This window comes from Cryptomeria japonica, chromosome 5 (assembly GCF_030272615.1).
Source record: "Cryptomeria japonica chromosome 5, Sugi_1.0, whole genome shotgun sequence".
Taxonomy (NCBI): Eukaryota; Viridiplantae; Streptophyta; class Pinopsida; order Cupressales; family Cupressaceae; genus Cryptomeria; species Cryptomeria japonica.
Window position 1 is genome coordinate 678,447,445 of NC_081409.1, and position 25,837 is coordinate 678,473,281.

At 40.4% G+C, this 25,837-nt stretch overlaps 1 protein-coding gene across 7 annotated transcripts in view; it reads left to right on the top strand.

Annotated features, from left to right (window-relative positions):
* Positions 1-25,837, top strand: part of LOC131029254 (flap endonuclease 1-B) — a 235,231-nt gene that overhangs the window by 100,866 nt on the left and 108,528 nt on the right. For all 7 annotated transcript variants that reach the window (XM_057959668.2, XM_057959669.2, XM_057959671.2 and 4 more), the window contains one exon: positions 9,087-9,171. In XM_057959668.2, coding sequence (XP_057815651.1) covers positions 9,087-9,171 — 85 coding nt within the window. The remainder of the gene's footprint in view (positions 1-9,086; positions 9,172-25,837) is intronic.

A 25,837-nucleotide genomic window follows, 5' to 3' on the forward strand; every position in this document is an offset into this window, starting at 1 on the left:
TTCAATGCCATGATGGACATGATGTCATTATTGCTGTCAAAGCTCAACCAGAACGTTGTTGGGACCCCTAATCAGCCCAACAATGGACCGGAAGCCAGCACTTCTAACATTCCTGTAAGCAATGGAAATGGGAGCAATAACGGGAGTAACAATGGAGGTTCAGCCCCAAGGCCTTTACAACCTGTCTTTTTGCCCAAAGAAGTACAACAAGCTGAAACAGAGATACCCACAGCTGATGAGATAAGAAATAGCTACATGGAGTATGCTTCCCTTCCTGGTGAGATCCGAGATATCCTAACTCTGGATCAATTCATGAATCAGAAAATGAAAAGAGGACGGAGGAATGACTACAAGTCTGCTGCCCCAAGAGATTTCCAGCAAGCTCTTGGAAGAGTGACCTTAGCACACTTTGATGGGAGCGCTAAGGGTACTGCTAGAGCATGGGTACAGAAGTTGGACAATTACTTGTCCTTGAGACCGATGCCGGAGGAGGATGCCATCAAGTTTGCTACCTTGCACTTGGATGGAGTGGCCCACGAATGGTGGTACCATGGGTTGGTCACCCTTGGTCACAACTTAGTCACCACCTATGCTGATTTCACCAACAAGCTAATTGAGAGATTTGACACCAGGGATCCAGAGGTGAAGTTTAGAGAACTTGCACAACTGAGGCAGCAAGGTTCCTTGGACACTTACGTGACTGAATTCCAAAACCTGTCAGTCATGGTGAGTAGCATCTCAGAGAAGCGACTGGTTGTCCTTTTCACTGAAGGACTTGAAGAACCATTGAGAGGATGGGTCAAAGCTTTTGATCCGCCCACACTGGCAGAAGCTATAAAAAAATCCAGAAGTATGGAGTTGGCTGCCCCTAAGAGTAAAATTCAGTCCAAGCCTTTCCCTTTCAGAAAGGATAAAAAGAAGTTCGCTAATCAGACCAAGAGGTTCCCTCCGCGAATGGATGATGGGCTCCGTCAAGAGCTCCGGAGAAAGAATCTATGCTATTCTTGCAGAGAACCGTGGGTTCCCGGGCATAGGTGCCATGGAAAGGGGAATTTACATCAAATGGAAGGCTATTCTGGAGATGGATCAGATTCTGAAATTTCAGAACAGCAGACTGAAGTTGAGGACAGCGAGTATGAAGAGGCTCTTGAAGGGCCCGAATTTGGGTCAGAAGATAGAGGAGTAGTTGCTCAACTCTTGAGCATTCACAAGAATGAGTCTTTCAGAGTTCGAGGTGTGATTGGAGAGCATCGTGTCATAGCTCTCATTGACACGGGTGCAACACACAACTTCATTGATGAAAGAATTGTTGCAAAAAAGGGACTAGTGGCAGAGGAAGTTGAGGGCTTCAAAGTCATGGTAGCAGATGGCTCCACTATATCCTGTAATAGAATGATTTCCAACATGTCTCTGAAGTTGGGAAATCATGAAATCAGAGATGATTTCTTTGTGGTAAGCATTGGAGGGACTAATGATGCAGTCCTCGGGATTCAATGGTTGAGATCTCTTGGTGAGATCACACTAAACCTACAAACCATGGAGCTGAAATTCATGTCCGAAGGGAAAAAGGTAGTTTTGAGAGGAATGTCGCATGGGGGACTTAAGTTTGTATCCTTGAAAAGAATGGATAGGCTGATCCGCCATAATCAGGTGGAGTGGGCAGCGGAGTGTTTGATAATGCCTTCCAATCCATTGGTGGATAAGGGCAATTATTCCTCAGACATTTCAGCAATGGTCAAAGATAAGAGCAATATTGTGGTGATACCTTCAGAACCACGACAAGAGCACAGAAAGTATCCTGAAGACATTCAAGCTTTGATAACTAAGAGAAGCAAGGTGTTCGAAAAGCCACCTCCTGGTAGACCTCCTGAAAGAGGTGCTGAACACATTATTGAGCTTGAGGAAGGAGCTAAGCCAGTCATGACTACTCCTTACCGATACCCCAAAAAGCAGAAAGATGAGATCGAGAAAGCAATTCAGGAATTGCTTGACATGGGTTACATCCGGCCTAGCAAAAGTCCCTTTGCTTCGGCTGTTGTTCTGGTGAGAAAGAAGGATGGGACCATGCGCATGTGTGTGGATTATAGATCGTTGAATCAGAAGACCATCAAGAATCGGTATCCTATTCCGAGGATTGATGAGCTCATTGATGAGCTACATGGGGCAGTGTTCTTTTCCAAAATTGACCTCAGATCGGGGTACCATCAGATTAGGATGAGAGCTTCAGATGTGGAGAAGACTGCTTTCAAGTGCCACTTTGGGCACTTTGAGTTCTTAGTCATGCCCTTTGGGTTGACGAATGCTCCTGCTACATTCCAGTCATGCATGAACAGGATCTTCACAGTTGAGGAAGTTTGTGTTGATAATTTTTGATGACATCCTGATTTTCAGCAGATCATGGAAAGAGCATCTTCAGCAGTTGGATGAAGTGTTGGGCATACTAGAATCTGAATCCCTCTTCGCCAAGGAATCCAAGTGTGAATTTGGGATGGAAGAGTTGCTCTACCTGGGTCACATCATCAGTGCAGGTGGTGTGAAGGTAGACCCTGAAAAGATTAGGGCTATCATCGATTGGCCTACTCCAGAAAACATAACACATCTGAGAGGATTTTTGGGATTGTGTGGATTCTATCGGAGATTTGTAAAGGGATATTCTCAGTTGGCTGCCCCCCTTATAGATCTTACCAAGAAAGGGGCCTTTGAGTGGTCTGAGAAGGCACAGACAACATTTGAGCAGTTTAAGAGGATCATGAGCTCCTGCCCAGTTTTAGCATTGCCCGATTTTACCAGGCCATTTGAACTACAATGTGATGCGTCTGGAGAAGGTGTTGGTGCGGTCCTCATGCAGGATAAGCACCCTATAGTTTTTGAGAGCAGAAAGTTGAGAGGTCCTGAGAGACTATACTCCATTTATGACAAGGAAATGCTTGCCATAATGCATGCACTTGCAAAATTCAGACAATATTTGGTGGGAAGTAAGTTCATTGTCAAGACTGACCACAACAGTCTTAAGCACTTCATGCACCAGAAGGATCTGAATGAGAGACAGCAGAAATGGGTGAGTAAGCTACAAGCTTACGACTTCGATATTGAGTATGTAAAGGGGAAAAACAATGTGGTAGCAGATGCCTTATCACGGAGGCCCCATTTGAGCTCACTCTGCGAGCTTACTGCTGGTTGGAAAGAGTTGTTGCTTGCTGATTATGCCAAAAATCAGTTTGCAATCAGTCTTGTAGAGGGTACTTTTCATGATGAAAGGTACAAATTGGTTGAAGGATTGATACTGTACAAGGGAAGAATCTTCATAGTACCTGAATCTAAGTTAAAAGAGAAGATTTTGCAGACCTTCCATGACATTCCCCTTGCTGGTCACCAAGGTTATTTCAAGACATACAGGCAGATCCGAGAGAGATTCTCTTGGAAGGGGCTTAAAAATGATGTTTTGAAGTACATTAAAGAGTGTCATACATGTCAGAAGAACAAGGATGAGCACACTCTACCTGCTGGTTTGTTACAACCCTTGCCTATTCCCGGTCAAAAATGGGAAAGTATTTCCATGGATTTCATCACGGGGTTGCCTCGGGCTCAAGGAAAAGATAGTATTTATGTAGTGGTGGACAGACTTACAAAGTTTGCTCATTTCTTCGCCATTACCAGCTCTTTTACAGCAGCACAAGTTGCTGAAGTGTTCTTCCGAGAGGTATTCAGACTGCATGGTTTACCGAAGAACATTGTGAGTGATAGGGACAGCAAGTTCCTAAGTGCCTTTTGGCAGGAAATTTTCAGATTGTGTGGGAATGTGCTCACTCCAAGCACCAATTATCACTCCCAAATTGATGGACAGACCGAGATAGTAAATAAGTGGGTGGAAGGTTATCTCAGAAACTATGTCTCGGAACAGCAGAATACTTGGGTGAGGTGGCTTCACCTAGGGGAGTATTGTTACAATTCTTCCTATCACATGTCCATCCGGATGTCACCATTCATGGCACTATATGGTTATGAAGCTCCTAGCTTCGCAGACTTGGTATTTGGTGATAGCAGAACCCCTCAGGCGAAAGATATGATACAGCAAAGTTAGGATATTCTGAGAATCTTGAGGGACAATCTACAACATGCACAGAATCAGCAGAAGTTGTATGCTGATCAGCAGCGTATTGAGCGCACCTTTGAGGTGGGCGACATGGTTTATTTGAGGCTCCAGCATTACAGGCAGTCTACTCTCAAGAAGAGTGGGGTTGAGAAATTGAAACCTCGATTCTATGGGCCTTTCAGAGTCAGTAGAAGGGTTGGAGAAGTGGCTTATGAGTTGGAATTACCGGCAAGCAGCAGGATCCATAATGTGTTTCATGTGTCTCGCCTTAAGAAGGCTTTGGGACATAATGTAGTTGCTTCAGCTGAGCTACCTCCACTTGATGAGGAGGGAGAGTTGGTTTTGGTTCCAGAAGCTGTCCTTGAATTCAGGGAGCGAACTTTGAGGAGAAGAGTGATCAGGGAATACTTGATCAAATGGAAGAATCTACCAGCAGAGGATGCTACGTGGGAGAATGAGGAGATTCTATTGCATCCAGCCTTACAGTTGCTTGAGGACAAGCAATTTTGGGGAGGGCGGACTGTAATGTCCCCTTCTCACTGATGTTCTTTCAGAGGTCCATTAGCCTATTCCTGAGACCCATAGGCTAGGTGGAATAAGTAATCAGGGTCTAGCATCGATGAAACGAGGACTTACTATTTTTAGTAAGTCAGGGGATGACCGTTCTGGTGCCATTGTCCGACCGAACACTCCTTACTTTGCCTCTGGACGCGATGATCATATTTTTTTGAGCATTAATTCTTGACTTACTATTTTTAGTAAGTGGCTGGGTGGCACATTTCTATTTTTGGCAGTAGTCAGGGGTTTGAATTCTGCAGCAGTTTGTGGTCGTCTGGGTTTAGTTTCATCTTGGAGGATAATAATCAGTGCGGGAGATATTTGCAACATAATTAAATATTATTTCCTTTCCTAAGGTTAATATTTAATTAATCTATTTTTTGGCTGCTGGTTTATTAAATTTGGGATTAATACCTGTTTAATCCTAAGTTTGGGCGAAATTCAATTATTTTATGGGACGTGAAATGTTTTTTTAAAAGGGATATTATTTCACTTTACATCGCCATTTTGTGCCTAAGTGTCCAACGTGGGTCCTCCCCTCTCTTGGGCGTGACTTTTGACTTAGGGAGTTGGGCGCTACTCTTGGGTCCACATGAAAGTGGAATGAAATTCAAATGCAAGCGTGGAATTTGGAGGGATGTCATTTGGATTTGAAGAATGAAGTTATAAATATGAGGCTTGGGTTCCCATTTGGACCATCTTGAAAATCTGTAATGTTATGCTACCGGATTGGCGACAGAACTTGAGGCTTCGGAGTGCGTCTCCCTAGTGCTACCCGGTTTCGTACTTGAAATACAGTACCTAGCTGTGCCTTGTATTCTCCTATCGCTTTCAGAGCTTTGCCATAGACATCTTGGTGTTGCAACGATTCTGGACTTGCTGGTTTTGCCTGTGGCTGAAACACATTTTTGCTCACATCTCTTTGCTGGAGCGTCTGATAGTTATGGGTATTATTCCTATCTTCCTTCCCAGCACTGGCAAATAAGTTTGTAAGTTTTTAGCACATTTGTTTGAGTATTGATTTAGTTATGCAAAATCGAAATTCCTAGTCTAGGCGTGGGTTTTTTTGGGTTGCATTGGGATGCGTGCAAAATAAAAAGAGGGTTGTTTGGGGTGTGGCTGTGATTGGTTGTCATTGTATTGGATGTATGGTGGGATTGGGCTTGATTTGAGTCAATTCGGGTAAAAATTGAGTGAGTTATGAGTATTTTCATGTTTTCATGGGCTGCTGGAACTGTACTTTCAGCCTGCAGAGCAGTGTAACAGAAAATTACAGTATTGTGTAGAAATCTGCAGTTAATCTTCACATCTCATCTCCATATTGTAAGGATTGTTTCAGTAGTACTGAGCATCCCATTCTATCTGCTTATTTTGTAATTCCCACTGCATAAGTGGAAGAGGCTGGCTTGCCGCCTTCTCAGTTTTGTAATTCAGTTTTCTTTGATAAATAGTCCTCCCGCTGAAATATGCGGTAGAGTGATGTTTTAATGTAATGTCCTCCCGCTGAATAAGTGGTCGAGTGATAAAGTTCAATGTTTTGGTCCTTCCGCTGAAATATGCGGTAGAGTGATTGTTAATGTAATGTCCTCCCGCTGAAATACGCGGTAGAGTGATTGAACTTCTATTTCTTGTAATATTTCCCTTGGTCGGTTTACCGCCAAGAAGTTTAGTTTCTATCCTGCTGGATAAGCAGAAGGGGATGGCTTGCCGCCCATGTAGTTGTAATGTTCAGTTTGTTTATTGATGCTGACGATCCCCGGAACACCGTATGCTCTCACCCTCCCAGTCTGGGCTCTCGGTGAACAAAAGGTGTAAGGGTTCCCTTTAGTTGTTTTGCTTATTACTCTAACCTTAACGGGTAATTGTTGTGGATGAATTGCTATTGGCCTGAAAAAAACAAAAAAAAAATTAGTGGGATATTACAATTAATTACATTCCTTCCAAAAAATGCCGTCCATTGTGCATTTAATGCACCACTTCTTTCAAATTCACCATGTGTAAAAATCGATTACATGCAAAAGATGCTCCACCACTGCATCAAGTATGACGGTTGCCATGCAATGAATTAACCGTCACCTTGGTTAAATATTCCAGCAATGAATGCGTCACTATGCCTTCATGTACCGAATAGATTCTCACCATGCAAATTGACCCAACCGTCATTTTGTAATTTTCTTGGTTGTGCTTCTTTGCATGTTGCCAATTCATCCTTTACAACAAATCACAAAACCCTAGGGCAAATTTTGAACTGGAGAAACATAGAGAAAATGTAGAATAATGGTGGTTGAAACCTTAGTCGCAATCTGATCTGTCTCAGGAACAGCAAACTTAGTAAAAAATCGCGAGTAGAACCCATGACCACAAAAGTCCAACCGTGGGTAGGATTGTTGTTGGGAATATTGTAGGAAATGTGACCAAACAACAACAACCTTCCATCGTAGAAGAACTCGTGAAAAAGAAGCCTGGCATGAACAAAAAATGCGATCAACAAAAGTTGCATGACGGAAAAAGAAAAACTGAGTAATGCAATTTGTAGACATGAAAAGTCTTCCATGATTTTTCCTTCGGTACACTCACATGAGCAGAAGAGAATTGCGAGTATAGGCACAATGAAAAGAAAATGTAGAAAAAAAACTTCTTCATGATTTCTTGGCCTCAAACAACAAGCTCACACAATTAGGAACCCTAGTTGCAGGTCGCGTGGAAGGAACAGATAGATTTGAAAAAAAACTTTAGAATAGCCCGTGGAAAGAATTCCTACTTTGATTTAGAAATCCGGCCTTGGATTAGAAAAGATGACCTACGATTTTCCACGAAAATAAACTTCTTATTTTTCCTTTTGAAGAAAACGATTTTTATCATATAAAAATATTGAAAAAACTAAAAGAATCTTTTAGAAAGATTTTTAGCGAATTTAAAAAACTCACTCTGATACCATGTTCAGGTAATTGGATGATCAATTAATGAAACGAAGTTACATAAATAGAGAATTACAAACTGATGTTTTTAAAGGAAACAATCGTTAACTAAAGACCGAAATAGAAACTATCTAAAACAACTAAGAAACCTAAATGACCATTAAATAACCAAATATTACTTTGATATGCCTTGCACCATGGAGAGATTTAGAAGTGTTTGAAGGATACAAGGCAACATTCTGTAGACTCTTTCTTGAAGATAATGTGCGAGATTTGATTACAAACGAGTTCACAAATTTTGTGAATGCAAATAGTCTAAGTGTTGATGCTCTTTGTCATAGGTTTGAGAAGGATGCTCATAGTTGGTGGTACTTCTATGGCACATACTTCCAATCCTTGCAGCCCCTGGCCTTCAAAATTTTATCACAAGTAAGTTTAACAATTAATGAAAGTTTATTTTATCACAACTATGTTTTAGTTATAGTTTACTTTGGTTTCATGGGTTGCTAGTAATTTTATAACTTTAATTGTTTACTTTGTCTTCATAGGTTGCTAGTTCACCAGCAACATAAAGAAATTGGAGCACATATTCTTTCATCCACTTAGTAAAGTGCAATAGATTGCGATCAAAAAGAGGGGAGAACTTAGTATGTGCATTCCAACTTGCGTCTCCTTTCACACAAGCAACATGACTACAAGCAAGGGGAGTTGAAGATGTGGGATATAGAGCTAGAGCATATTGATTTGGATGCTTCCATTTCTCAGGTTGTTGCATTTGAGGATTCGAAAAGCAAGCACACTAATACTGCAAGTGCAAGTGGCATTGGCATTGGCATTGGCATTCGATCATCTAATGTCAATGTCAATGATGAGGAGGATGAGAATGATGATGTTGATAATTTAGTGAATCCATTTGATGACTAAACTTTAAAACTATAGTTCCAATTGTTGAAACAATGATAGTTGAACTCGATATTATTATTTTGTCATTATGATATTGAACTTGATGTATATGATGCTATGATGGTATGATTATGATGCTATGATTACAAGGTTATGTTGGTTTTGTTTTTTATATGATGCTATTGGATGTGACATTCTAATTTTAATTGATGCTTCAAGGCTGCATATATATAATTTTTACATTGTTTCTGTACTAACGAACCCAACACCCTTCTCAAAATTTTGCTGAACCGGTGTCTTGAGGTCTCGAACCTGAACCGGAACCGGCAACTTAGACATAATCCAAAACCAGGAACCAAGAGTAAATGATGAAGTTTTTGTAATGTTCTAATGAAATATTTTTCAAGGTTCAAATTTTCCTCTTGTCATGGAGTTGGCAAATTAGCATGTTACTATTAATTTTTGTTTTTTGAGTATAGCATATTTCTAAATACATGAATATATGTGTAGTCAAGAATTTTTTTTTCATTTTTTATAATTACCATCAGTGGTGATTACTTCTATTGGATGAACTTATAAGCCTGATGTTTATTGTAATCAATAATTAATTTCAGGTGTTGGATGAGCTGAATCTTTCGATGGATCAATTTGTGGATATGTGTATCCTTTGTGGGTGCAGCTATTGTGAGACCATAGGAGGTAAATTAAATGAAGATGATCAGTTTTCCTTGTTTCTAGATATGCCTTTATTCTTGGGCATATTGCAGTTTTTAACAGTGTAGCATACAGCCTTTTTTATTGTTTGTTTTGTGATTCCAAGTGTTTAATAGAAGAAGATGGGAATGCAGAAGTTGTGATTTCACAATAGATACATATCACAATGATATTGTACTGAAATAACAATAAATTGAAATATCCACAACCAGCAAATAACTGAAAGTACAATATGTCATCAAATTCAAAGAGACCCGGTTGATAAATCATGTTAAATTCAAATATTCAATATACCCATTTGCTAATTACATACAAATTTGAGCAATAACAGAATTAACCAGCAACAGTAGCCTCCAAAACAGGGCGCCACACCTCCAAAATGAACTGGAATTCACAAATTGAATATAAATCTGTTCTTCAACCCTAGGCGTCACAAATGCAGCATTAAACTCCTGCAAAACATGGTACGACCAGCAAGGAAACATGGTACGACCAACAATAAGGTATAATCTACTCTAAACAGTGCTGCAAACCTATTAAATTTTCTCCAAGTAATCCCTTCTAATTCCGCTCTGAGTTCTCTGTGAAGCAAACTGTAGATATTAACCGAACAATGAAGCCCAATTGTGATCTCTGACTGAAACCACCATTAATCTTCCAGATTGGATCTTTCACCAACGTAGAAGATGTTTCTTGCAAGGGTTTCCATCCTTGCAAAGCCACAAGATGAACAAGTTCAACCAGCAAGAGAAATCTCAAAATATCATATCCAAGTATAACCAAAATGAGCTAAAAAATTCACTTTCATAGGCCCTCCAAATCCAATGCCCAGCTAGGAATTCTTATGTCTCCCCATAAAGTGGTGCTCTTTCTAACCCTTTATTAAATATTTTCACTTTATTATTTTGGTGCCCTTATAGTGACTAATTAAGTAAATCAAATAACGATAAAGTTAAATATTTTTTTTTTGATCGATAAGAGGCCGAGGCCAAAGAATTTTATTAATTAAAAAATAGTTACATTTACACCTCCATTTAGTGTGGGCACCAGTAGGAAAGAATAGAGGGAAGAAAACCTCCGATCTAGCCCAGATCCCTCAAGAATCAGAAAAAATATTAAGACTTAAGTTACAAATGGAGATAAAAGATCACAAAGGGATCTTGTCCAAAATAGTCATGAAGATTGCATGTGAGAATCCTTTGTGAAAATTTGAGCAGCAGACTACCCATCTCTTGGGGTGATCCTGCTACTTGTAAGCGGCAACCCTTTCTACTCCTGAAAAGACAGGGTTAAGCATGCTCTGCTCCCTAAGCTGCACAAGATCTTAAAATATTTCTTACCAGGATGTTAGGAAAAAGAAAACCGAACAGAGGTCAGCTTCTAATCTAATCTAAGTTACACAATTAATCATACCTACCTGGATGGTCACCCTGTTAAGATACAAAACTCAAGATATTAGTCTCAAAAAATCTTCAGAAACATAATGCGTGGTCAATGATTGCCCATCGGAGATTAAAAGATAAACTCAATTTAACGAGGCAGATTCCATAAATATTTCTAATCGTGTAGTGCTACCATCCATCAAGAAAATATTTCAAACAAGAGCCTTCCAAGCCCTAATTGAGTTTCATGGGAAAGCTTAAGTGAGATAATTTTTTTATCAAATTGACCCTAATTCTAATAATATTATTCTGGAGATTACTAGGAAGAGACTAAATATGAAAGAAAGATGAATATTGAAGTATACATCTAGGTCTATATATCTTAAAAGTCTGAGAAAAAAGGCAGGTAATTAAGAATATATATGAACATATATACATATAACTATATATACATATGGTTATATAGATGTATGTCTATATATATTCCTCATATATAAATGTGTACATATATATATATATTGTGACTATGAAAGGCTTGCGACTATGAAAGGCATAGAGGGCCTGAAGGTAATCGAGACTGATCATACACAGAGAAGAAGATGTAGCAAAGCGTAAACACAACTTAACAAAATTTCGAAGCTAAGTTAAAGCGTCCCAGTGTCATTATAGCCTGAAACTTCTAAAGATCAAAACAAGAGACATATCACCGAGAAAGATCAAAACTACACATAAGATCCCCGAATGCAGAGACCTGGCTGCTTGCCTTCCGAAGGGAGCTTCAGCCCTTCCAACATAGATAGCGCAATAGGCTACGATTCATCATAGGATTTGATTTAAATAGAGATCCCATCATGCCCTGAGTGTATGTCATGGGAGGCTTAAAGAGAAATGAAAAGAACCATCTAAGCGAGCCCAGTCCGAAAATACTGTAAATAACTAAGAAGAAACATAAATTGAGATCCACAGTTTTGCAAATATATAAGCATATATACATATATCTATATATAAATATGGATATATGGCTGCATATCTATATATGTGCAAAATATAACAAAAACTCAGAAGTAGCAAAAGGGCAGAACCATCTGAAGTTCACCGAGAAAGTTTTAGCAGAGCATAAACATATTTATGAGACATTTCTATCAAGGAGTTTTATAAGCTAAGTAAAAATATCCACATGAAAATGTTCTGTTACTTTTGAAAACAAAAAAGGAGTTTTGAGATAACAGAACAGAAACCTCGAAGCATGCCGTCCCGGAGGAGCTTCAACCTTTCTTGCTTGGCTTGAGGAGAGGCTTGGAGCTAGAGCTCTCTGGATTTGATGCTGAAGGGCCGACAGGGGAGCGTGAGATTGGTATATTATCAGGGATGACCATGATATTCTCCGCCTCCAAATAGTTGATCAGCCATTTCTCACGAGGAGGTTTCTTAACTAGAAGAATCCAAGAGAGGAAAAGGAGATTTTGGCTTCTAACAGGGCGAAGAGCTTCGAAGGCAATAGGTTCGCCAATGATTAGAATGGGATAGCGAGGAATTGGTTTATTCATTCTGATAAGGATATCATAATCCCGAGGTTTGGGAGCTGTGAGTTCCTCATCAATATTGATCACCACTCTCTCTAATTCCTCGAGGATATCTTTAATGAAGACCTTCTTGCATAGTTTCACCACTATTTCCCTATCTGTCTCAAAATGCATTGCGAGGCCTAAAAACATTGCTGCAATGTCCGAGTTTGCTTTGGTTTGGTCCTCATTCATAATGAATTCCTTCCCTAAAAATTTCATAACCGTTCCAGAGATCAGAGGGTTTTGTTGGACGAGAATGCCTTTCATTCTCTCATCCTTGATCTCGCCTACGAAAGTCATCTGGGGTTTCAACCCTAGAAGCCTGAGAGTGGTATCCATCATAGCTTAATTGAGAAATGCCAAGGAGGACCAACTGGGCATTCTAAATAGAACTCGCAGTCTTAATGCTTCATAATGAGCAATTAAATAATGGGTTGATACGATGTATGGAGTGCAATCTTCAAGGATCAAGGTAATTAATACCACCACATAAAGCCATCAGGCAAAGGGTACCTCAACTGTCACATCACTAATGGAACATCACCTCGACTTTGCATAGAGCCGTGAAGAAGATTTGATCGAGAAAGAGGGTTGACGTATGATGTCCGACCATTGCGTCTCAAACGTCTACTGCAGCTCACCAAATATAGGGGATCATAAAAGTGAAATAGAGATGAGGATAGCTGGGTAAGTTTTAGTCCTAGAGGGAGGAAGGCAATATCTACATGAATAATAATACCTATATATCCATGACCACATATAGCTAGATGCGAAATATGCCAGCACGTTTATATACCTATGCTTATTAATGTATGGTATTGCCTCCTTCTTAGACTTAAAGCTTACCCAAACGGAGCAACAAGACTACATAAAGCTAAATTTAGGAATAATCAAGTATTAGGAGAAAATGCGACCTGTGGTAAAAAGTATATGCTTAAACATCTATATCTAAGAGGTATAAATCTGAATAAGTGAATATATATATATATATATATATATATATATATGAAAGTAAAAATGATTCTCTCTCTCTCTCTCTCTCTCTCTATATATATATATATAAATATATATAACTAAATATCTGTATATAAATCTAAAACAAATGTATATAGATATGGAAAGGTAAGAGTAAAAATACCTAGAAAAATATATAAATGTATATATATTTAAAAGTATGACACTAAGTATATATAAATATGTATAAAGACATATATACCTATAGATATATGAGAGATATGAATGAAATAAGGATTACGCAAGTATTGAAGGATGAAAATAAATATATTTATATAAAAATATGTATCTCAATATCTGTAAGTGAGAGTATAAAGATCTATGGATTTCCACAAAACTAATATATATATATATATATAAATATATATATATATATATATATATATATATAAATATGTATATATATGCCTATATGTATATATATGCATATATATTTGAAAAAAGGAAATCAGCATCTTAATATAGATGTTTATATAAGAATATGTATGAATCCAAAAATGTATCATTATATATATATATATATATATATATATAGATATATAGATATATAAAATAAATATATAACTGTCAAGAGAATCTTAATACATGCGACGGGGATGTGAGTGCTTATCTATCCCCGTTAACTCTTAAGAGGACCCTGGGCTGCAAGAGTGTGAGATTATGTCTATATATATATATATATGGCTGATTATGAAGATAGATGTCTGAACCTAGGTGGGTATCTATATATGAAAATTCTAGATAAGTATATACAAAATATAAAAAGAGGAGCCTCTCTTTGGACTTGAGGATGGAAGGACTAGATGGGTGAGAAGGAGAGGTATTTATATATAAGATTGAGTATTTGTGAATTAATGAATATACAAATCAAGGGATTAAGCCCGACTACCTGAGTTAAAGTCTGGGAGAACAAATATATGGGCATGATTTAAATGAATATATGTCTGAATGATTATACATATATGCAAGGGACCAAGGAAAGGTCTACAAGAGGGGGACGAGACAACTAGAGTCTGGGCAGGAGAAACATAAGGGGATGGAGAGAAAGACATGCTGACGAACACTAGGACAAGAAAACAAAAGAGGGGATGGCCTTAGGGTGGCACAAAGAGGAGTTTGATGCCATCGGTTCCCATGTTGGCCAGCTCATCCGCTCTTTTATTGCCTTCCCTATAAATATGATTGACTGTAAACTTGTCAAAATCTTTGCATAAGTCAAGAGCTTTTGACAACAAAGTGTTTAGTCTCCAATTAGGTATGCTGCCTTTCCTTAGAGCATTGACAATTATAGCCGAATCTCCTTCAATATCCAAGTTTTTCACTCCTAAATTCCTACACAAGTGCAGACCCTCCACCAGGGCCAACAATTCCGCCCAATTGTTGGTATTGATGCCAACCGGGGAAGCAAGGGTTGCTAATTCTTTGCCTTCCTAGTTATGAACAACACATCCTATCCCTGCCTGCCCTGGATTGCCACGGGATGCCCCATCAAAGTTTAGCTTCACCCAACCTTCGCTTGGGGGCTGCCATCTGCATGCAACCCTTGATCGAAGACTTGCATTAGGGCCATCTACTACAAAGGGAGGAAAGGATAAGCCCTCCCAACGTTTTTTCATCTTTTCATCCCAATACGTTATAGAGGCGTTCTTCAATGAACCTGATGAAAGTCGGTTATTTATGAGCTCAGTGATAGCTGACTCTATCCTATTAATGATTTTGAGAACCTCTAGTCTTTCATTCTTAAAGAGACATCTATTTTTCTCCTTCCATAGTTCCCACATTATGGAAGAAGGGAGAGCTATCCATAAACCTTCAAAGAGACAGCCACGCCTGAGGAGAGGCCAAGCCTTGAGCATTCCTAAGATGGTATGGGGGAAGGCTGCAGACCATTCAAGTTTGTTGGTGAACCAGATCCAACATTGGTGAGCAAAGGGGCAGTTAAGGAGGATATGATTGGTGTCTTCCTCATCTGCCTCGCAAAGAGGGCATCTACTAGGGCCCTCATACCCCATTCTCCTAAATTTGTCTGCAGTTAGGAGCTTGTTTTGAATTGCAAGCGAGGAGAAGATGCCTGCCTTAGGCAGACAGTATCTATCCCAACAAAGTTTCAAGGGAAGCTCAGTCATAGGTCTTATAAACACTTTGGAGATATGAGAGTACCCATCCTCGGAGTTGTATTCCCCTCTTAAGGAGCCATCCCATACGAGCTTGTCCTCGTTATGACCTAAGACTATGTTCCTTGATTTGAGAATTGCCATAAGTTTTTGTTTATCCCTTTCCGGGATATCCTCATCTTCCTTCTCGATCCACTGCCATCTAGCCCCTTCCTCTGAAGGGGAGATATAGTTGTTTAACAGGGGTCCTCTATGTGATTCAAGAAGGATATGAGTGGCACCGAAGTCATGGATATTTTCAATTGCCTTGTACCCTCCCCATGAATCAGACCAGAAAAGGGGTTTATCCTCGGACCCCAAGTTCCAAGTAAGTTTGTCAGAGATAATCCTCCTGCAGTCTAGCATGAAATTCCATAGTCAGGACCCTCTGGGAGGGTTGATTTCTCTGAAGATTTGGATAGGATCCCCTCCATTAAGGTATTTGTGGTGCAACAGTCGAGCCCATTTGAGGTGGGGGGTTCTGAACAATCTCCAGACCAGCTTGGCACCCAAGGCTTTGCCCCGATCACGAAGGTTTTTAATGCCAACTCCTCCTTCTTCTTTGGGTTTGCATATCTTATCCCAGGATATGAGTGATATTTTACGGTTGTCTTTAGCACCTTGCCAAAAGAAAGTCTTGAGATGCTCGTTGAGCTCGGCAAGTTTGGAAGAAGATAGATGTTGACAGGAGAGTTGGTAAACGGGCATTGCTGACAGGACCGATCTAACCAAGGTTGCCCTTCCCGCAGAAGAAAGCCATTTTCCTTTCCAAGTGTTAATCCTAGACTTGATTTTATCCACCAAGTTGTCCCATTACTGAAGAGCTTGCATCGTCCGACTCCGACTCAGATGACTCAAACAGATGGGAGTGGGGTTCCGAAGGAGACAGAGGAGGGATGGAACCCAACAAGGAGGGAGTGCTGGAATTGGACGGACGATCTGAAGATGAAACTAGTTCATTGTCTGGACTCTTCCATTGGCAAATGGGGGACTACGAGGTACTCCATCCGGAGCGTCACATGTTTTAGATATGCGAGATTGGGGAATCAAGTGGCAGTATAGAAGAGCTGTCATTCCCTCCGGAGTATGGTAGGTACCTGGAAGGGGTGGCACGAGTTGATGACACACCGGCCCACCGGTTTGAACGGGATAAAACTATCAAGTACGAGGAAACTAATGTGAAAAAAGTAAATCTAGGCAAGGACGAGGACCCAAAGGTGATACTCGTAGGGGATGATTGGAACCTCGTACTAAAGGCGGCGACTTTCAGGATATTCCTCGAGTACAATGACGTCTTTGCCTGGACGTACAAGGACCTGAGGGGGATGCCTCCGGAGTTGTGCGTACATCGCATACCCCTCGTACCAGGAGCCCCACCCGTATAGAGGAGGCCGTAGAGGATGAAAAGAACTATGCCGCCAAAGTGAATATGGAAATCAACAAAATGTTGGAGGCTGGGATCATATTCAAGGTGGAGACAAGTGACTGGGTCTCCCCAATCGTTATTTCCCTCAAGAAGGAGGCCAACCAAATAAGGATATGTGTGGATTTCAGTTGTCTAAATGCAGTAACAATCAAAGATCCGTTTCCAATTCCATTCACGGACAACATCTTGGAAGAAGTAGCTAGGCACTAGATATACACGTTTCTGGATGGGTTCTCTGGGTACAATCAGATAAGTATTGCGGAAGAAGATAAGCTAAAGACCACCTTCGTGGTGGAAGATGGGGTGTAGGCCTATAATCGCATGCCCTTCGAGGTGTGTAATGCACTGACAACCTTTCTAGAGAATAATTCTACACATCTTTGACAAAATGTCAGTAGGGAATTTCAAGGCGTTCGTGGATGACTGGTCTATTTTCAGTGACCAGGATACTCATTTGAAGGCACTTGAAGAATGTATGGAGAGGTGCCCGAGAGCCAGGCTAGCTCTCAACCCGAAGAAGTGTAGGTTCATGGTGTCGCAGGGAAAGCTCCTCGGCCACATTGTTTGTAAGGAAGGACTAAAGACAGACCCAGACAATGTAGGAGTGATTATCAATATGGAGAGTCCGATGGATGTAACAGGGGTGAAGTCATTCCCAGGCAACGCTAGCTACTACCGGGGATTCATCAAGGGCTTTGCACAAGTTGCCGTTCGTATGGGGTACGGAGCAGGAAGGAGCCTTCAGGGAATTGAAGAACCGGCTGGTAAGTGCACCGATCCCAGTGTACCCGGATTGGAATAAAGAGTTTCATGTACACGTGGATGCCTCCAACTTCGCCATTGGCGCGACCCTCGCACAAGTGGGGATGCAGGGATTGGATCATCCCATCTTCTTCGCCAGCCAACTATTGTCGAGGGCCGAACAAAACTAGAGTACAATGGAGAGGGAGGGATTGGGGATGGTGTACGCCGTACAAAAGTTTCGCCACTATTTGCAGGCTACCCCGTTTACGTTTTACGTGGACCACCAGGCACTGATGTACTTGGTAAATAAATCAATCATCCAGGGTCGGGTAAGTAGATGTCTGCTACTTTTGTAAGAATTCACCTTCACCATTATCGTGCAGCCAGGAAAGTCCCATGTGATAGCCGATCAACTGTCACGGATCAGGTCAGGGGAGTCGACCGAAGGGGTAAATGAAGACTTTTCAGATGCGCACTTGTTCTAGATTGCAGTGCTACCATTGTGGTATGAGAAAATCGGCCAGTACCTGTCTACTTCCACATTTTCGCAGGAGATGTCGTCGGGGGAATAACGGAAACTGGCACTGAAGAGTAAGACCTTTCAACTGATCAATGGTCTTTTGTATAAAATTGGACCTGATCAAATCTTGAGGAGATGTATAATGGGGGAGGAAATCCCCAGTGTCTTGAAGGAAGCACATGACGGATTAGCAGGGGGATACATGGGACCGGATGCAACCACACGGAAAGTACTTCTGGCTGGTCTGTGGTGGCCAACTCTACACATTGATGCTCGAGAGTGGGTGGTCAGGTGTGACACTTGCCAACATGCAGGGTAACCACTCAAGTGAGACTTCATGCCCCTCTTCCCCTCCTAGTCGTAGGAGCTATTTGAAAGGTGGTGTCTGGATTTTGTGGGACCATTGAAGCCAAGCAGTATGCATAGGTGCAAATATATAGTGGTGGCTACAGAGTACCTCTCCAAGTGGGCAGAAGCGAGAGCCCTACCAGATAACACTGCTCTTAGTACGACACGGTTCTTGTATGAACATATTTTCACCAGGTATGGGATACCCCTTCAAATCACCAGTGATCAGGGAGTGCGTTTTGTCAACCAAGTAATCCATACGATGACCGTTGAGTTAAAAATTTTCCAGAATCCCTCTAGCTCGTACTATCCCGAGCAAACGAACAAGCAAAGGCAACTAACAAGGTACTAGTGTCAATAATCTATAAGTCGTGTAGGATGGAGCAGGAGGATTAGGAAGAAAGGTTGCCGACAATACTGTGGGCTTACCGCACGACCTACAAACTCACTACAAGGCATACCCTGTTCTAGCTCATGTACCAACAGAAGGCTATGGTACTTGTGGAGTACACCATATCAAGCCTACAGGTGGCGGTGGACAATAGACTTGGTGATGAAGAAAGTCTGAGTGCAAGGCTTGACAACTTGGTGAAATTGGACGAACGAAGTGTAATGGTACAATGGGCAACGAACGTAGCACAACGGCGGCAGAAGTTCTGGCATGACAAGAACCTATGACAGGTGAACTTTCGACCTGGGCAGTTGGTTTTGAAGTATAATGGGCGTAACGAATTGCGACCAGGGAAGTTCAAAGTTCGTTGGCTTAGACCCTATAAGATCAGGGAGTTCAGGAAGAACAAAGCAGTAAAGCTAACTACCTCGGACGACAACCCAATCAGAGACCTGGTGAAGAGTTCGAAACTAAAAGTTTACAGAGAACGAAACAAACCTGTGATAGTGTTGATGTGTCTTTTGTACACGACCAAACCCAGAATAAAATACCGAAAGGTACCTTATCCTCTCTTAAATAAAGCTTCTCCAAATGCTGAAGATTTCGCAGAAGGATCAATCGGAGCAGCTCCAAGGTTTTGATATGTAGGTTCTCTACTTGTGGATAAGCACTAGTGGTTATTGTGTTTGCTATTTCATCAAGGGGCCTTACGTACTTTCAAAGAAAGCTTGTTCTTGGAATTACTTTTCAATGAGGAAACTGGATTTTCCTAATACTAACTGATGTTTCAAAAAAGGCAAAAGATATTTGGTTCGAAAGGGCTATATAAAACTAGACCTAAGAATGACTAAATGGAGAGTGATCTTGGTGAAACTCTAACAATTTCAGTATTGCCATAAAACAACAACTCTTCTGGAATCGGTGCGATCTTCTAAGGGAATTCAAGGATTTTCGAATCATTAATGAACATAGACCCTGTTAATTAGATACATATCGGTATTCAAATAATGATTGAACTCTAAACAATTTCAATATCTCCAGTTGACCACACAGGGCACGCTTACAATCGGTAATGGTTTGGACTATGAGATTTACCAAAAGATCAAACACAACATTTTATCAGTCAAGCTAATTCTAAAATCTGAGTACTATCTCCACTAAGAGTGATTCAAGAAGATAAACAACCATGTGAAAAGCCACAAAGATTGCAATAAAACACCATAACTTCAATATTTCATTGATCTCATAGCAAAATATAACAACAATTGTTCAACTTTCTCTCTTCACTACTTGTATCTCTGCTGCTAACAATCTTATTATTCTTCTCTCTTTTCTCCAACTCTTTAAAATGTATTGAATGAGGGCTTATATAACACTCTCAAATACAATGAACGACTTGGATCTAAAGAAGATCAAAGGCTGAGATTTTGACATCTAAACCCTAATTAGGGTTTGCCACAAAAATCACCCTAATCAGATAAGCATTATCATAACCTAGCGAATAGAAATTGGCACAAATAACGAGGAAACATAGCCCAATAGGAATTGAATTGCCACATCATTTCATAACAACTTTTCGTCTAGAATTTTGCTCCCTTTTCTATGTTCTTTTTTGGCATATTCAATGAATCTGGACGTAATCCCCTCGATTTGAGCAATGGGAATCTCATTCAGGTTCTTCATCCGCTCTTCCAAGTAAAGGACCTGATCAAAAGCTTCAAGAAGGGTCGTCTCCCACCCGTGTTCTAGTTCTTTTGTTTTCTCGATCGAGAACATAGTAGCATACATCTAATCTCACTGCTTTTCTGTGATCATGTTCTCCTCTTTGCAAAAAATAACCTTGATCCTATCTTCCAATTCATGGACATCCACATCTATTTCGATCTCTATCCTTCTGTCAAGGATTGTACATAATACATCAAATATCTTATCCTGAATAGGATGGATAGTATCCTCCACTCCGGTGCATCTACTATTGATGTCCTTGAATAGAACTTCCTTCATTTGGAGTAAAGTTGACCATTGTAGAAGATTATGGGCTCCTCCATCAATTATCTTCTCTTGTGGTGAAAGCTATCTTGCTGTCCTTCTTACTACCTGTAATACAGGGATGACAAATCTCTAGTGTGAGTGAAGGCATCCACAGTCACTACTAGATTATGAATGATCTCAAGGACTTGGATAGCTCTGTGGACTGTCTTCATCATTCTTGCTACAAATTCCATGGCTACCTTGTAGGATTCATCAATCCATGTATGCATGAGTTGGGCTAAGTTCTTCATCTTTTCTGCCTCATTTATTGACTCAGGAGGGAGGGGAGTGCCTGCAAAGGTGAAACTGCCGGATCCTATCGCCTTAATGGTTGATTAAGGTGGCTAACATAATTCCTCCAAGCGTTAACCTCCTTTTCTAACCTTTTATTCTTTTCCATTTCTTCCTTTAGTTTATCATTAACTGCTCTCACTGAATCGGTCGCTTCTTCCATGGCCTACTCGGAGGTAAGTGGACCAAGATCAAATGTATCTAAATCATATTCTTCTGCCATAATCTCATCCTCGTACTTGTCTACTGTTGGTGTTGCTACCTGTATCGTCTTGGATCCTGCATCATCTCTAATTACCTTTGACATCTTTGTAGCCTTCTTCTTTTCGATTTCTTCCTGAGAGTTTCCTAGGAGACTTTTTAAATCAAATACTTGCTCTTCATCTTCAACCACAACTTCCCTCGTAAGGCTTTCTTTTAGCCAATCTGGAATGGAAGATTTTCTCTCTTTTACTTGTATTTCCTCAGGCAAAGGCCCCTCAGCTCTGAAAGAAGATGTTGCTTCATCATCATTCTTTTCTTCTCGTTGCTCATTAGCACCAACTTGGAGAGGAAGAGACTGACTTGATGAGTGATAAGGTGTTCGTCCTTTGCCTTGTTTATCATTCTGCATAGTGGATTCCATAGACTCATCAACTTCATACACTATCTCTCTTTGATCCTCTCCTTAACTTATCTCCTTTTCATGTCTAGAAGAAGTATTCGATGGACGATCAGGATTCACCTTTTGTTTCTTCTTGGATGGTTCTCTCTCTTTAGGTCCTTCCTTTCTCTTTGACCCCTTGGAATGAGAAGTGTTCTCACTTACACTTGCTTCTCCTTCTTCTATTCTTGCTTTTAGGCTGAATGTCATGGCTATATTCTGGTCCTTCAATTTTTAATGCTAGACATCTACCCATCTGCGAGTGCAACTCAAAACTGGGTCCATCAATGCTCTTAAGTCTGCACCTTCCTGCTCATTCCAATCTATCTTCACTTCTTTGTCTTCCTTCTCATAAGATGATTGGAGATATCTACCACTGTCTTGTGCTTGATCGGCTACTCTATAAACTTTACATTTCCTAATAAGATCCAAGGGTAATCTAGAATGCATCTTTCTTTTCACCTCCACATCATCCTGAACATTCATCCAGAAGTCCTCTACTTGAAAAACATGTTTGTACTTCTTCCCAACTGTCTCTTCCATATGACCATGAGGATCAAAATTCTCTTCCGAGGTAAAGGATGTGAATGAATATAGAGATAGTTCCTGTTCTGCATCTTTGGCTGCTTGAGAATTAGGACACACTTCAATTGAATTTCCCAGTGAAATAGGTATGGGGATACCATTCCCATGCTTATGTCTTGATACTTTAGCACAAGCCGCCAATTGTCTAGTCACTTCAAGTAATATTATTCTATCCGTAGGATGTCTTGACAACGTATAAGGAGGTGAAGGATATCCATGGACCCTGATGTAGGTGAATTTTGGAAATTGAATGAACCATGCACCATGTTTCTTCACGAACTCCTATGCTTCTGGAGATAGTCGTTGGTGAATCCCTCCTTGCAACGTCCTAGCGATATACATTGTGAAGGTGTCATTGACTAGCTTGTAGTAATTCTTAGGTGGGTGATGCAATTGAGCATAAGAATCACATACTCTTATCTCTCTTGTCCCTCTTCCAACAACTCCTCTATGTGGTAGCCCTGCATACTCAAAACTTATGACGAAAGAATATATAACATATGAACTCATGTGGAATGACTTAGTAGGGACTAGCCTCCTCAACCGCACATCTAGGTTGTTGCTAATAATTCTGGCCCAAGTGAACATTCCTTTTCCTTGAACAATCAACTATATAAAGAAGAACATCCACTTGTCAAAAAAGAAGGCTTGAGAGGCTCCTATAACCCGATTGAGCATGGTTATCAAGTCTCTGAATTCCTCTTGGAAATCAATTTTGTGAGGCGTATTAGGTATCTTATTCAAGCGAGGACTACTCTTTAGTAACCAATTCTTATTGATGAAGTTTAGACAGGTATTAGGGTCATCCTCGTAGACAGACTTAGCTCCTTCTAAGCTGTTGTAGATCATATTTCTCGGCTCCGGAAGATGAAAAGCTTCACTTATAGCTTCTTCTGAAATATAGGCAAGGACAGTTCCATCCTTGGCTACGATTGTCCTTGAACGTGAATCATAGTGCCTGTCACATTCAATCATTAGCTCATGACATCTGACTGCGGGAGGGAAGCCTACGGCCTTGATGATGCCACTCTCAATTATCTTCTTAGCTATGGGTGAGGGCTTGCTGATGTAGGGTGCTTCTCGAAACTTCTTCACATTGAAGTTCCCTAAGTTGGTGTCGCCAATACTGCTCCATTTGGACATGATCCTTGTGTCCAAATCGTCATTCTTTTGATCTTCTTTAATGAGAGCCTGCCGGGTAGCAGATCCACTTGCCTTGGGGGTCGCCATTTGCTACCTACAAAAAGGCTTAAGTTAGGTTTAGGTATAGTACCTTAGATAGGTGACTTGAGATCTCTTAAAGAAACAATTGAGCTTTAATTTGAAAATAAAATGATAAACCCTTAAAAGTATGAATTTTCAAATTTACATCACCTACGAGTCAAACTAGATTATTGAAGACCTAACCTTAAAAAGATTGACATATAAATTTGAATCAGATCTTCGACACCTCTTCAAAAAATCAGATTGTACATACCTTATCCCTGATTTCTAATTATCAATCCTAAAAGATGGATAAAAAAAATGGAGATTGCTGCTGGATTCGCCTTCCTTCCAAGTGATATTCAAAGGGTTTCAAAAGTTTCAGGTCTGCACCTCAGGCTCGCCTTTGTAGATTCAGTCCTTGACCAGCCTTCTTAGATGAGAAATTCGCCTTCCTAGTGCGATTCGCTCTTCCAATTCTGCTCCTAAAGTTCCCTTATGAAGAAAGTATGAATGAATGATTAATGCTTGAAAACCTACTTTCCTTTATATGGCGCTTTCATCCTTTTTCAAAGAGGCCGACCTCTTAAGTAAACAAATATAATTTAAAAATTCATCTCCAAGGTGGCCGACCTAGCAATAAGGCTTTAAAAAAAAAATAATTAGGCGGCAAAGAGTGAATTTTTTGAATTTTAAGGCTCAAAGATCAATTTTAGCCCATTTGAACAAGTGTTTAATCAAGGCGGATTTGCATATTTATTCCAAATGAGGTTTGATTAGCGAATTAGGAGAGGAAAAATGTGTCTTGAATGTGACTTTGCTTGTGAATCTCTTGAAGAGGCATAGGCAAGTCTAGGAGATATTGAAGTTTCTTTAATGTTTGCCACTTTTCTCCTTTTTTTCATCCTTTCACCATGTTGATCCTTATCCTCTAATGTTCTTGCCATTATGAACTTGCAATTTGCATTCAAACAAGGTGAAAAATGTGGATTTCAAAGGACTTCACCTTGGACCCTCTGGAAGGGTCAGGAGCGATTTTTGTGATTAGGTCCAAATTGTATCATTTATTTTTACTCCAAATTGCTTTCCAAGGCAAGCATATACTAGTCTTAGCTCTTCCAAAGCCTAGGGATTCATATTTTAGCCTCCATTATGAGTAAATTATGTGATCTTGAGAATTTCGCTCTGGACCCTTTGGAAGGTTCGGGAGCGAAATTCATGTCTTGCTTCTTTTCTTTCACTTAGCTTCATTTTTTTATCCCTCGTTTCCTTTGATTGTCACCTTTGGATCCCTTTCTTATGAAGACAACACTTGTTTGACCTCAAAAAAGCTCTGAAAGGGGAAATTCGTTCAAAACTATGGCCAGGGACAAGACCTATTTAGGATTTCGCTATGGACTGTCTTGAAGGGTCAGGAGCGAAATCCATGTTTTAGATCAAAATCCTCATTCTTGGTGGCCACAATCCATTCAAGGGCATGCCTAGAGTATCTCCAAACTGATTTCACCTTGATCAAGGTTTGTGTTGACACAAAATTTGGAAGAAAGAATAGGTTTTAGGAATTTCTGTTGGGACGCTTTAGAAGGGTCAGGAGCGAAATCCATGTCCTTGAGCTCATTTCTTCATTTTTTCAACTTCAATCCACCTCAAAAGGCAAGGACACATCACTCCACTCCTATCCACGCCATAAAAACCAAGGATTTGACCTTCTCCAAGGGGAAAATAGGTGTTCTCAAGAATTTCGCTCTGGACCCTTTGGAAGGGTCAGGAGCGAAATTCTAGTTTTAGCTCAATTCCTTCACATTTGGTGATCACAAGCAACTCAAAGCCATGCTTAAGGACATCTTCAATCTTAATTCACCCTGATCCACACTTGGCTTGACACAAAATTGAGAGAAAAAGGTAGATTTTTGGAATTTCGCTCTGGACCCTTTGGAAGGGTCAGGAACGAAATTCTAGTTTTAGGCTTGACTCTTCATCTCTTCAACTCCAAACTTCTTTGCAAGGCAAGTATAGACCACTCCACTTGCATCCACGCCATAGGAACCAAGGTCTTGACGTCATCTAAGGAAAAAAAGGTGTTTTCAAGAATTTCGCTCTGGACCCTTTAGAAGGGTCAGGAGCGAAATTCTAATTTTAGGCTTGAATCCTTCACTCCTTCACTTTTAGTCACTCCCTGAGGCAAAAACATGTTAATCCACTTCCAAATGCCCAAGGAGCTAAAGTATTGGCCTAAACAATGGAGAAAATGAGGTTTATGGAGAATTTCGCTGTGGACCCTTTGTAAGGGTCAGGAGAAATTCACAAGCTTGGACAAAATCCTCACTTTTCAATGCTTTCAATCACTTCCTAAGG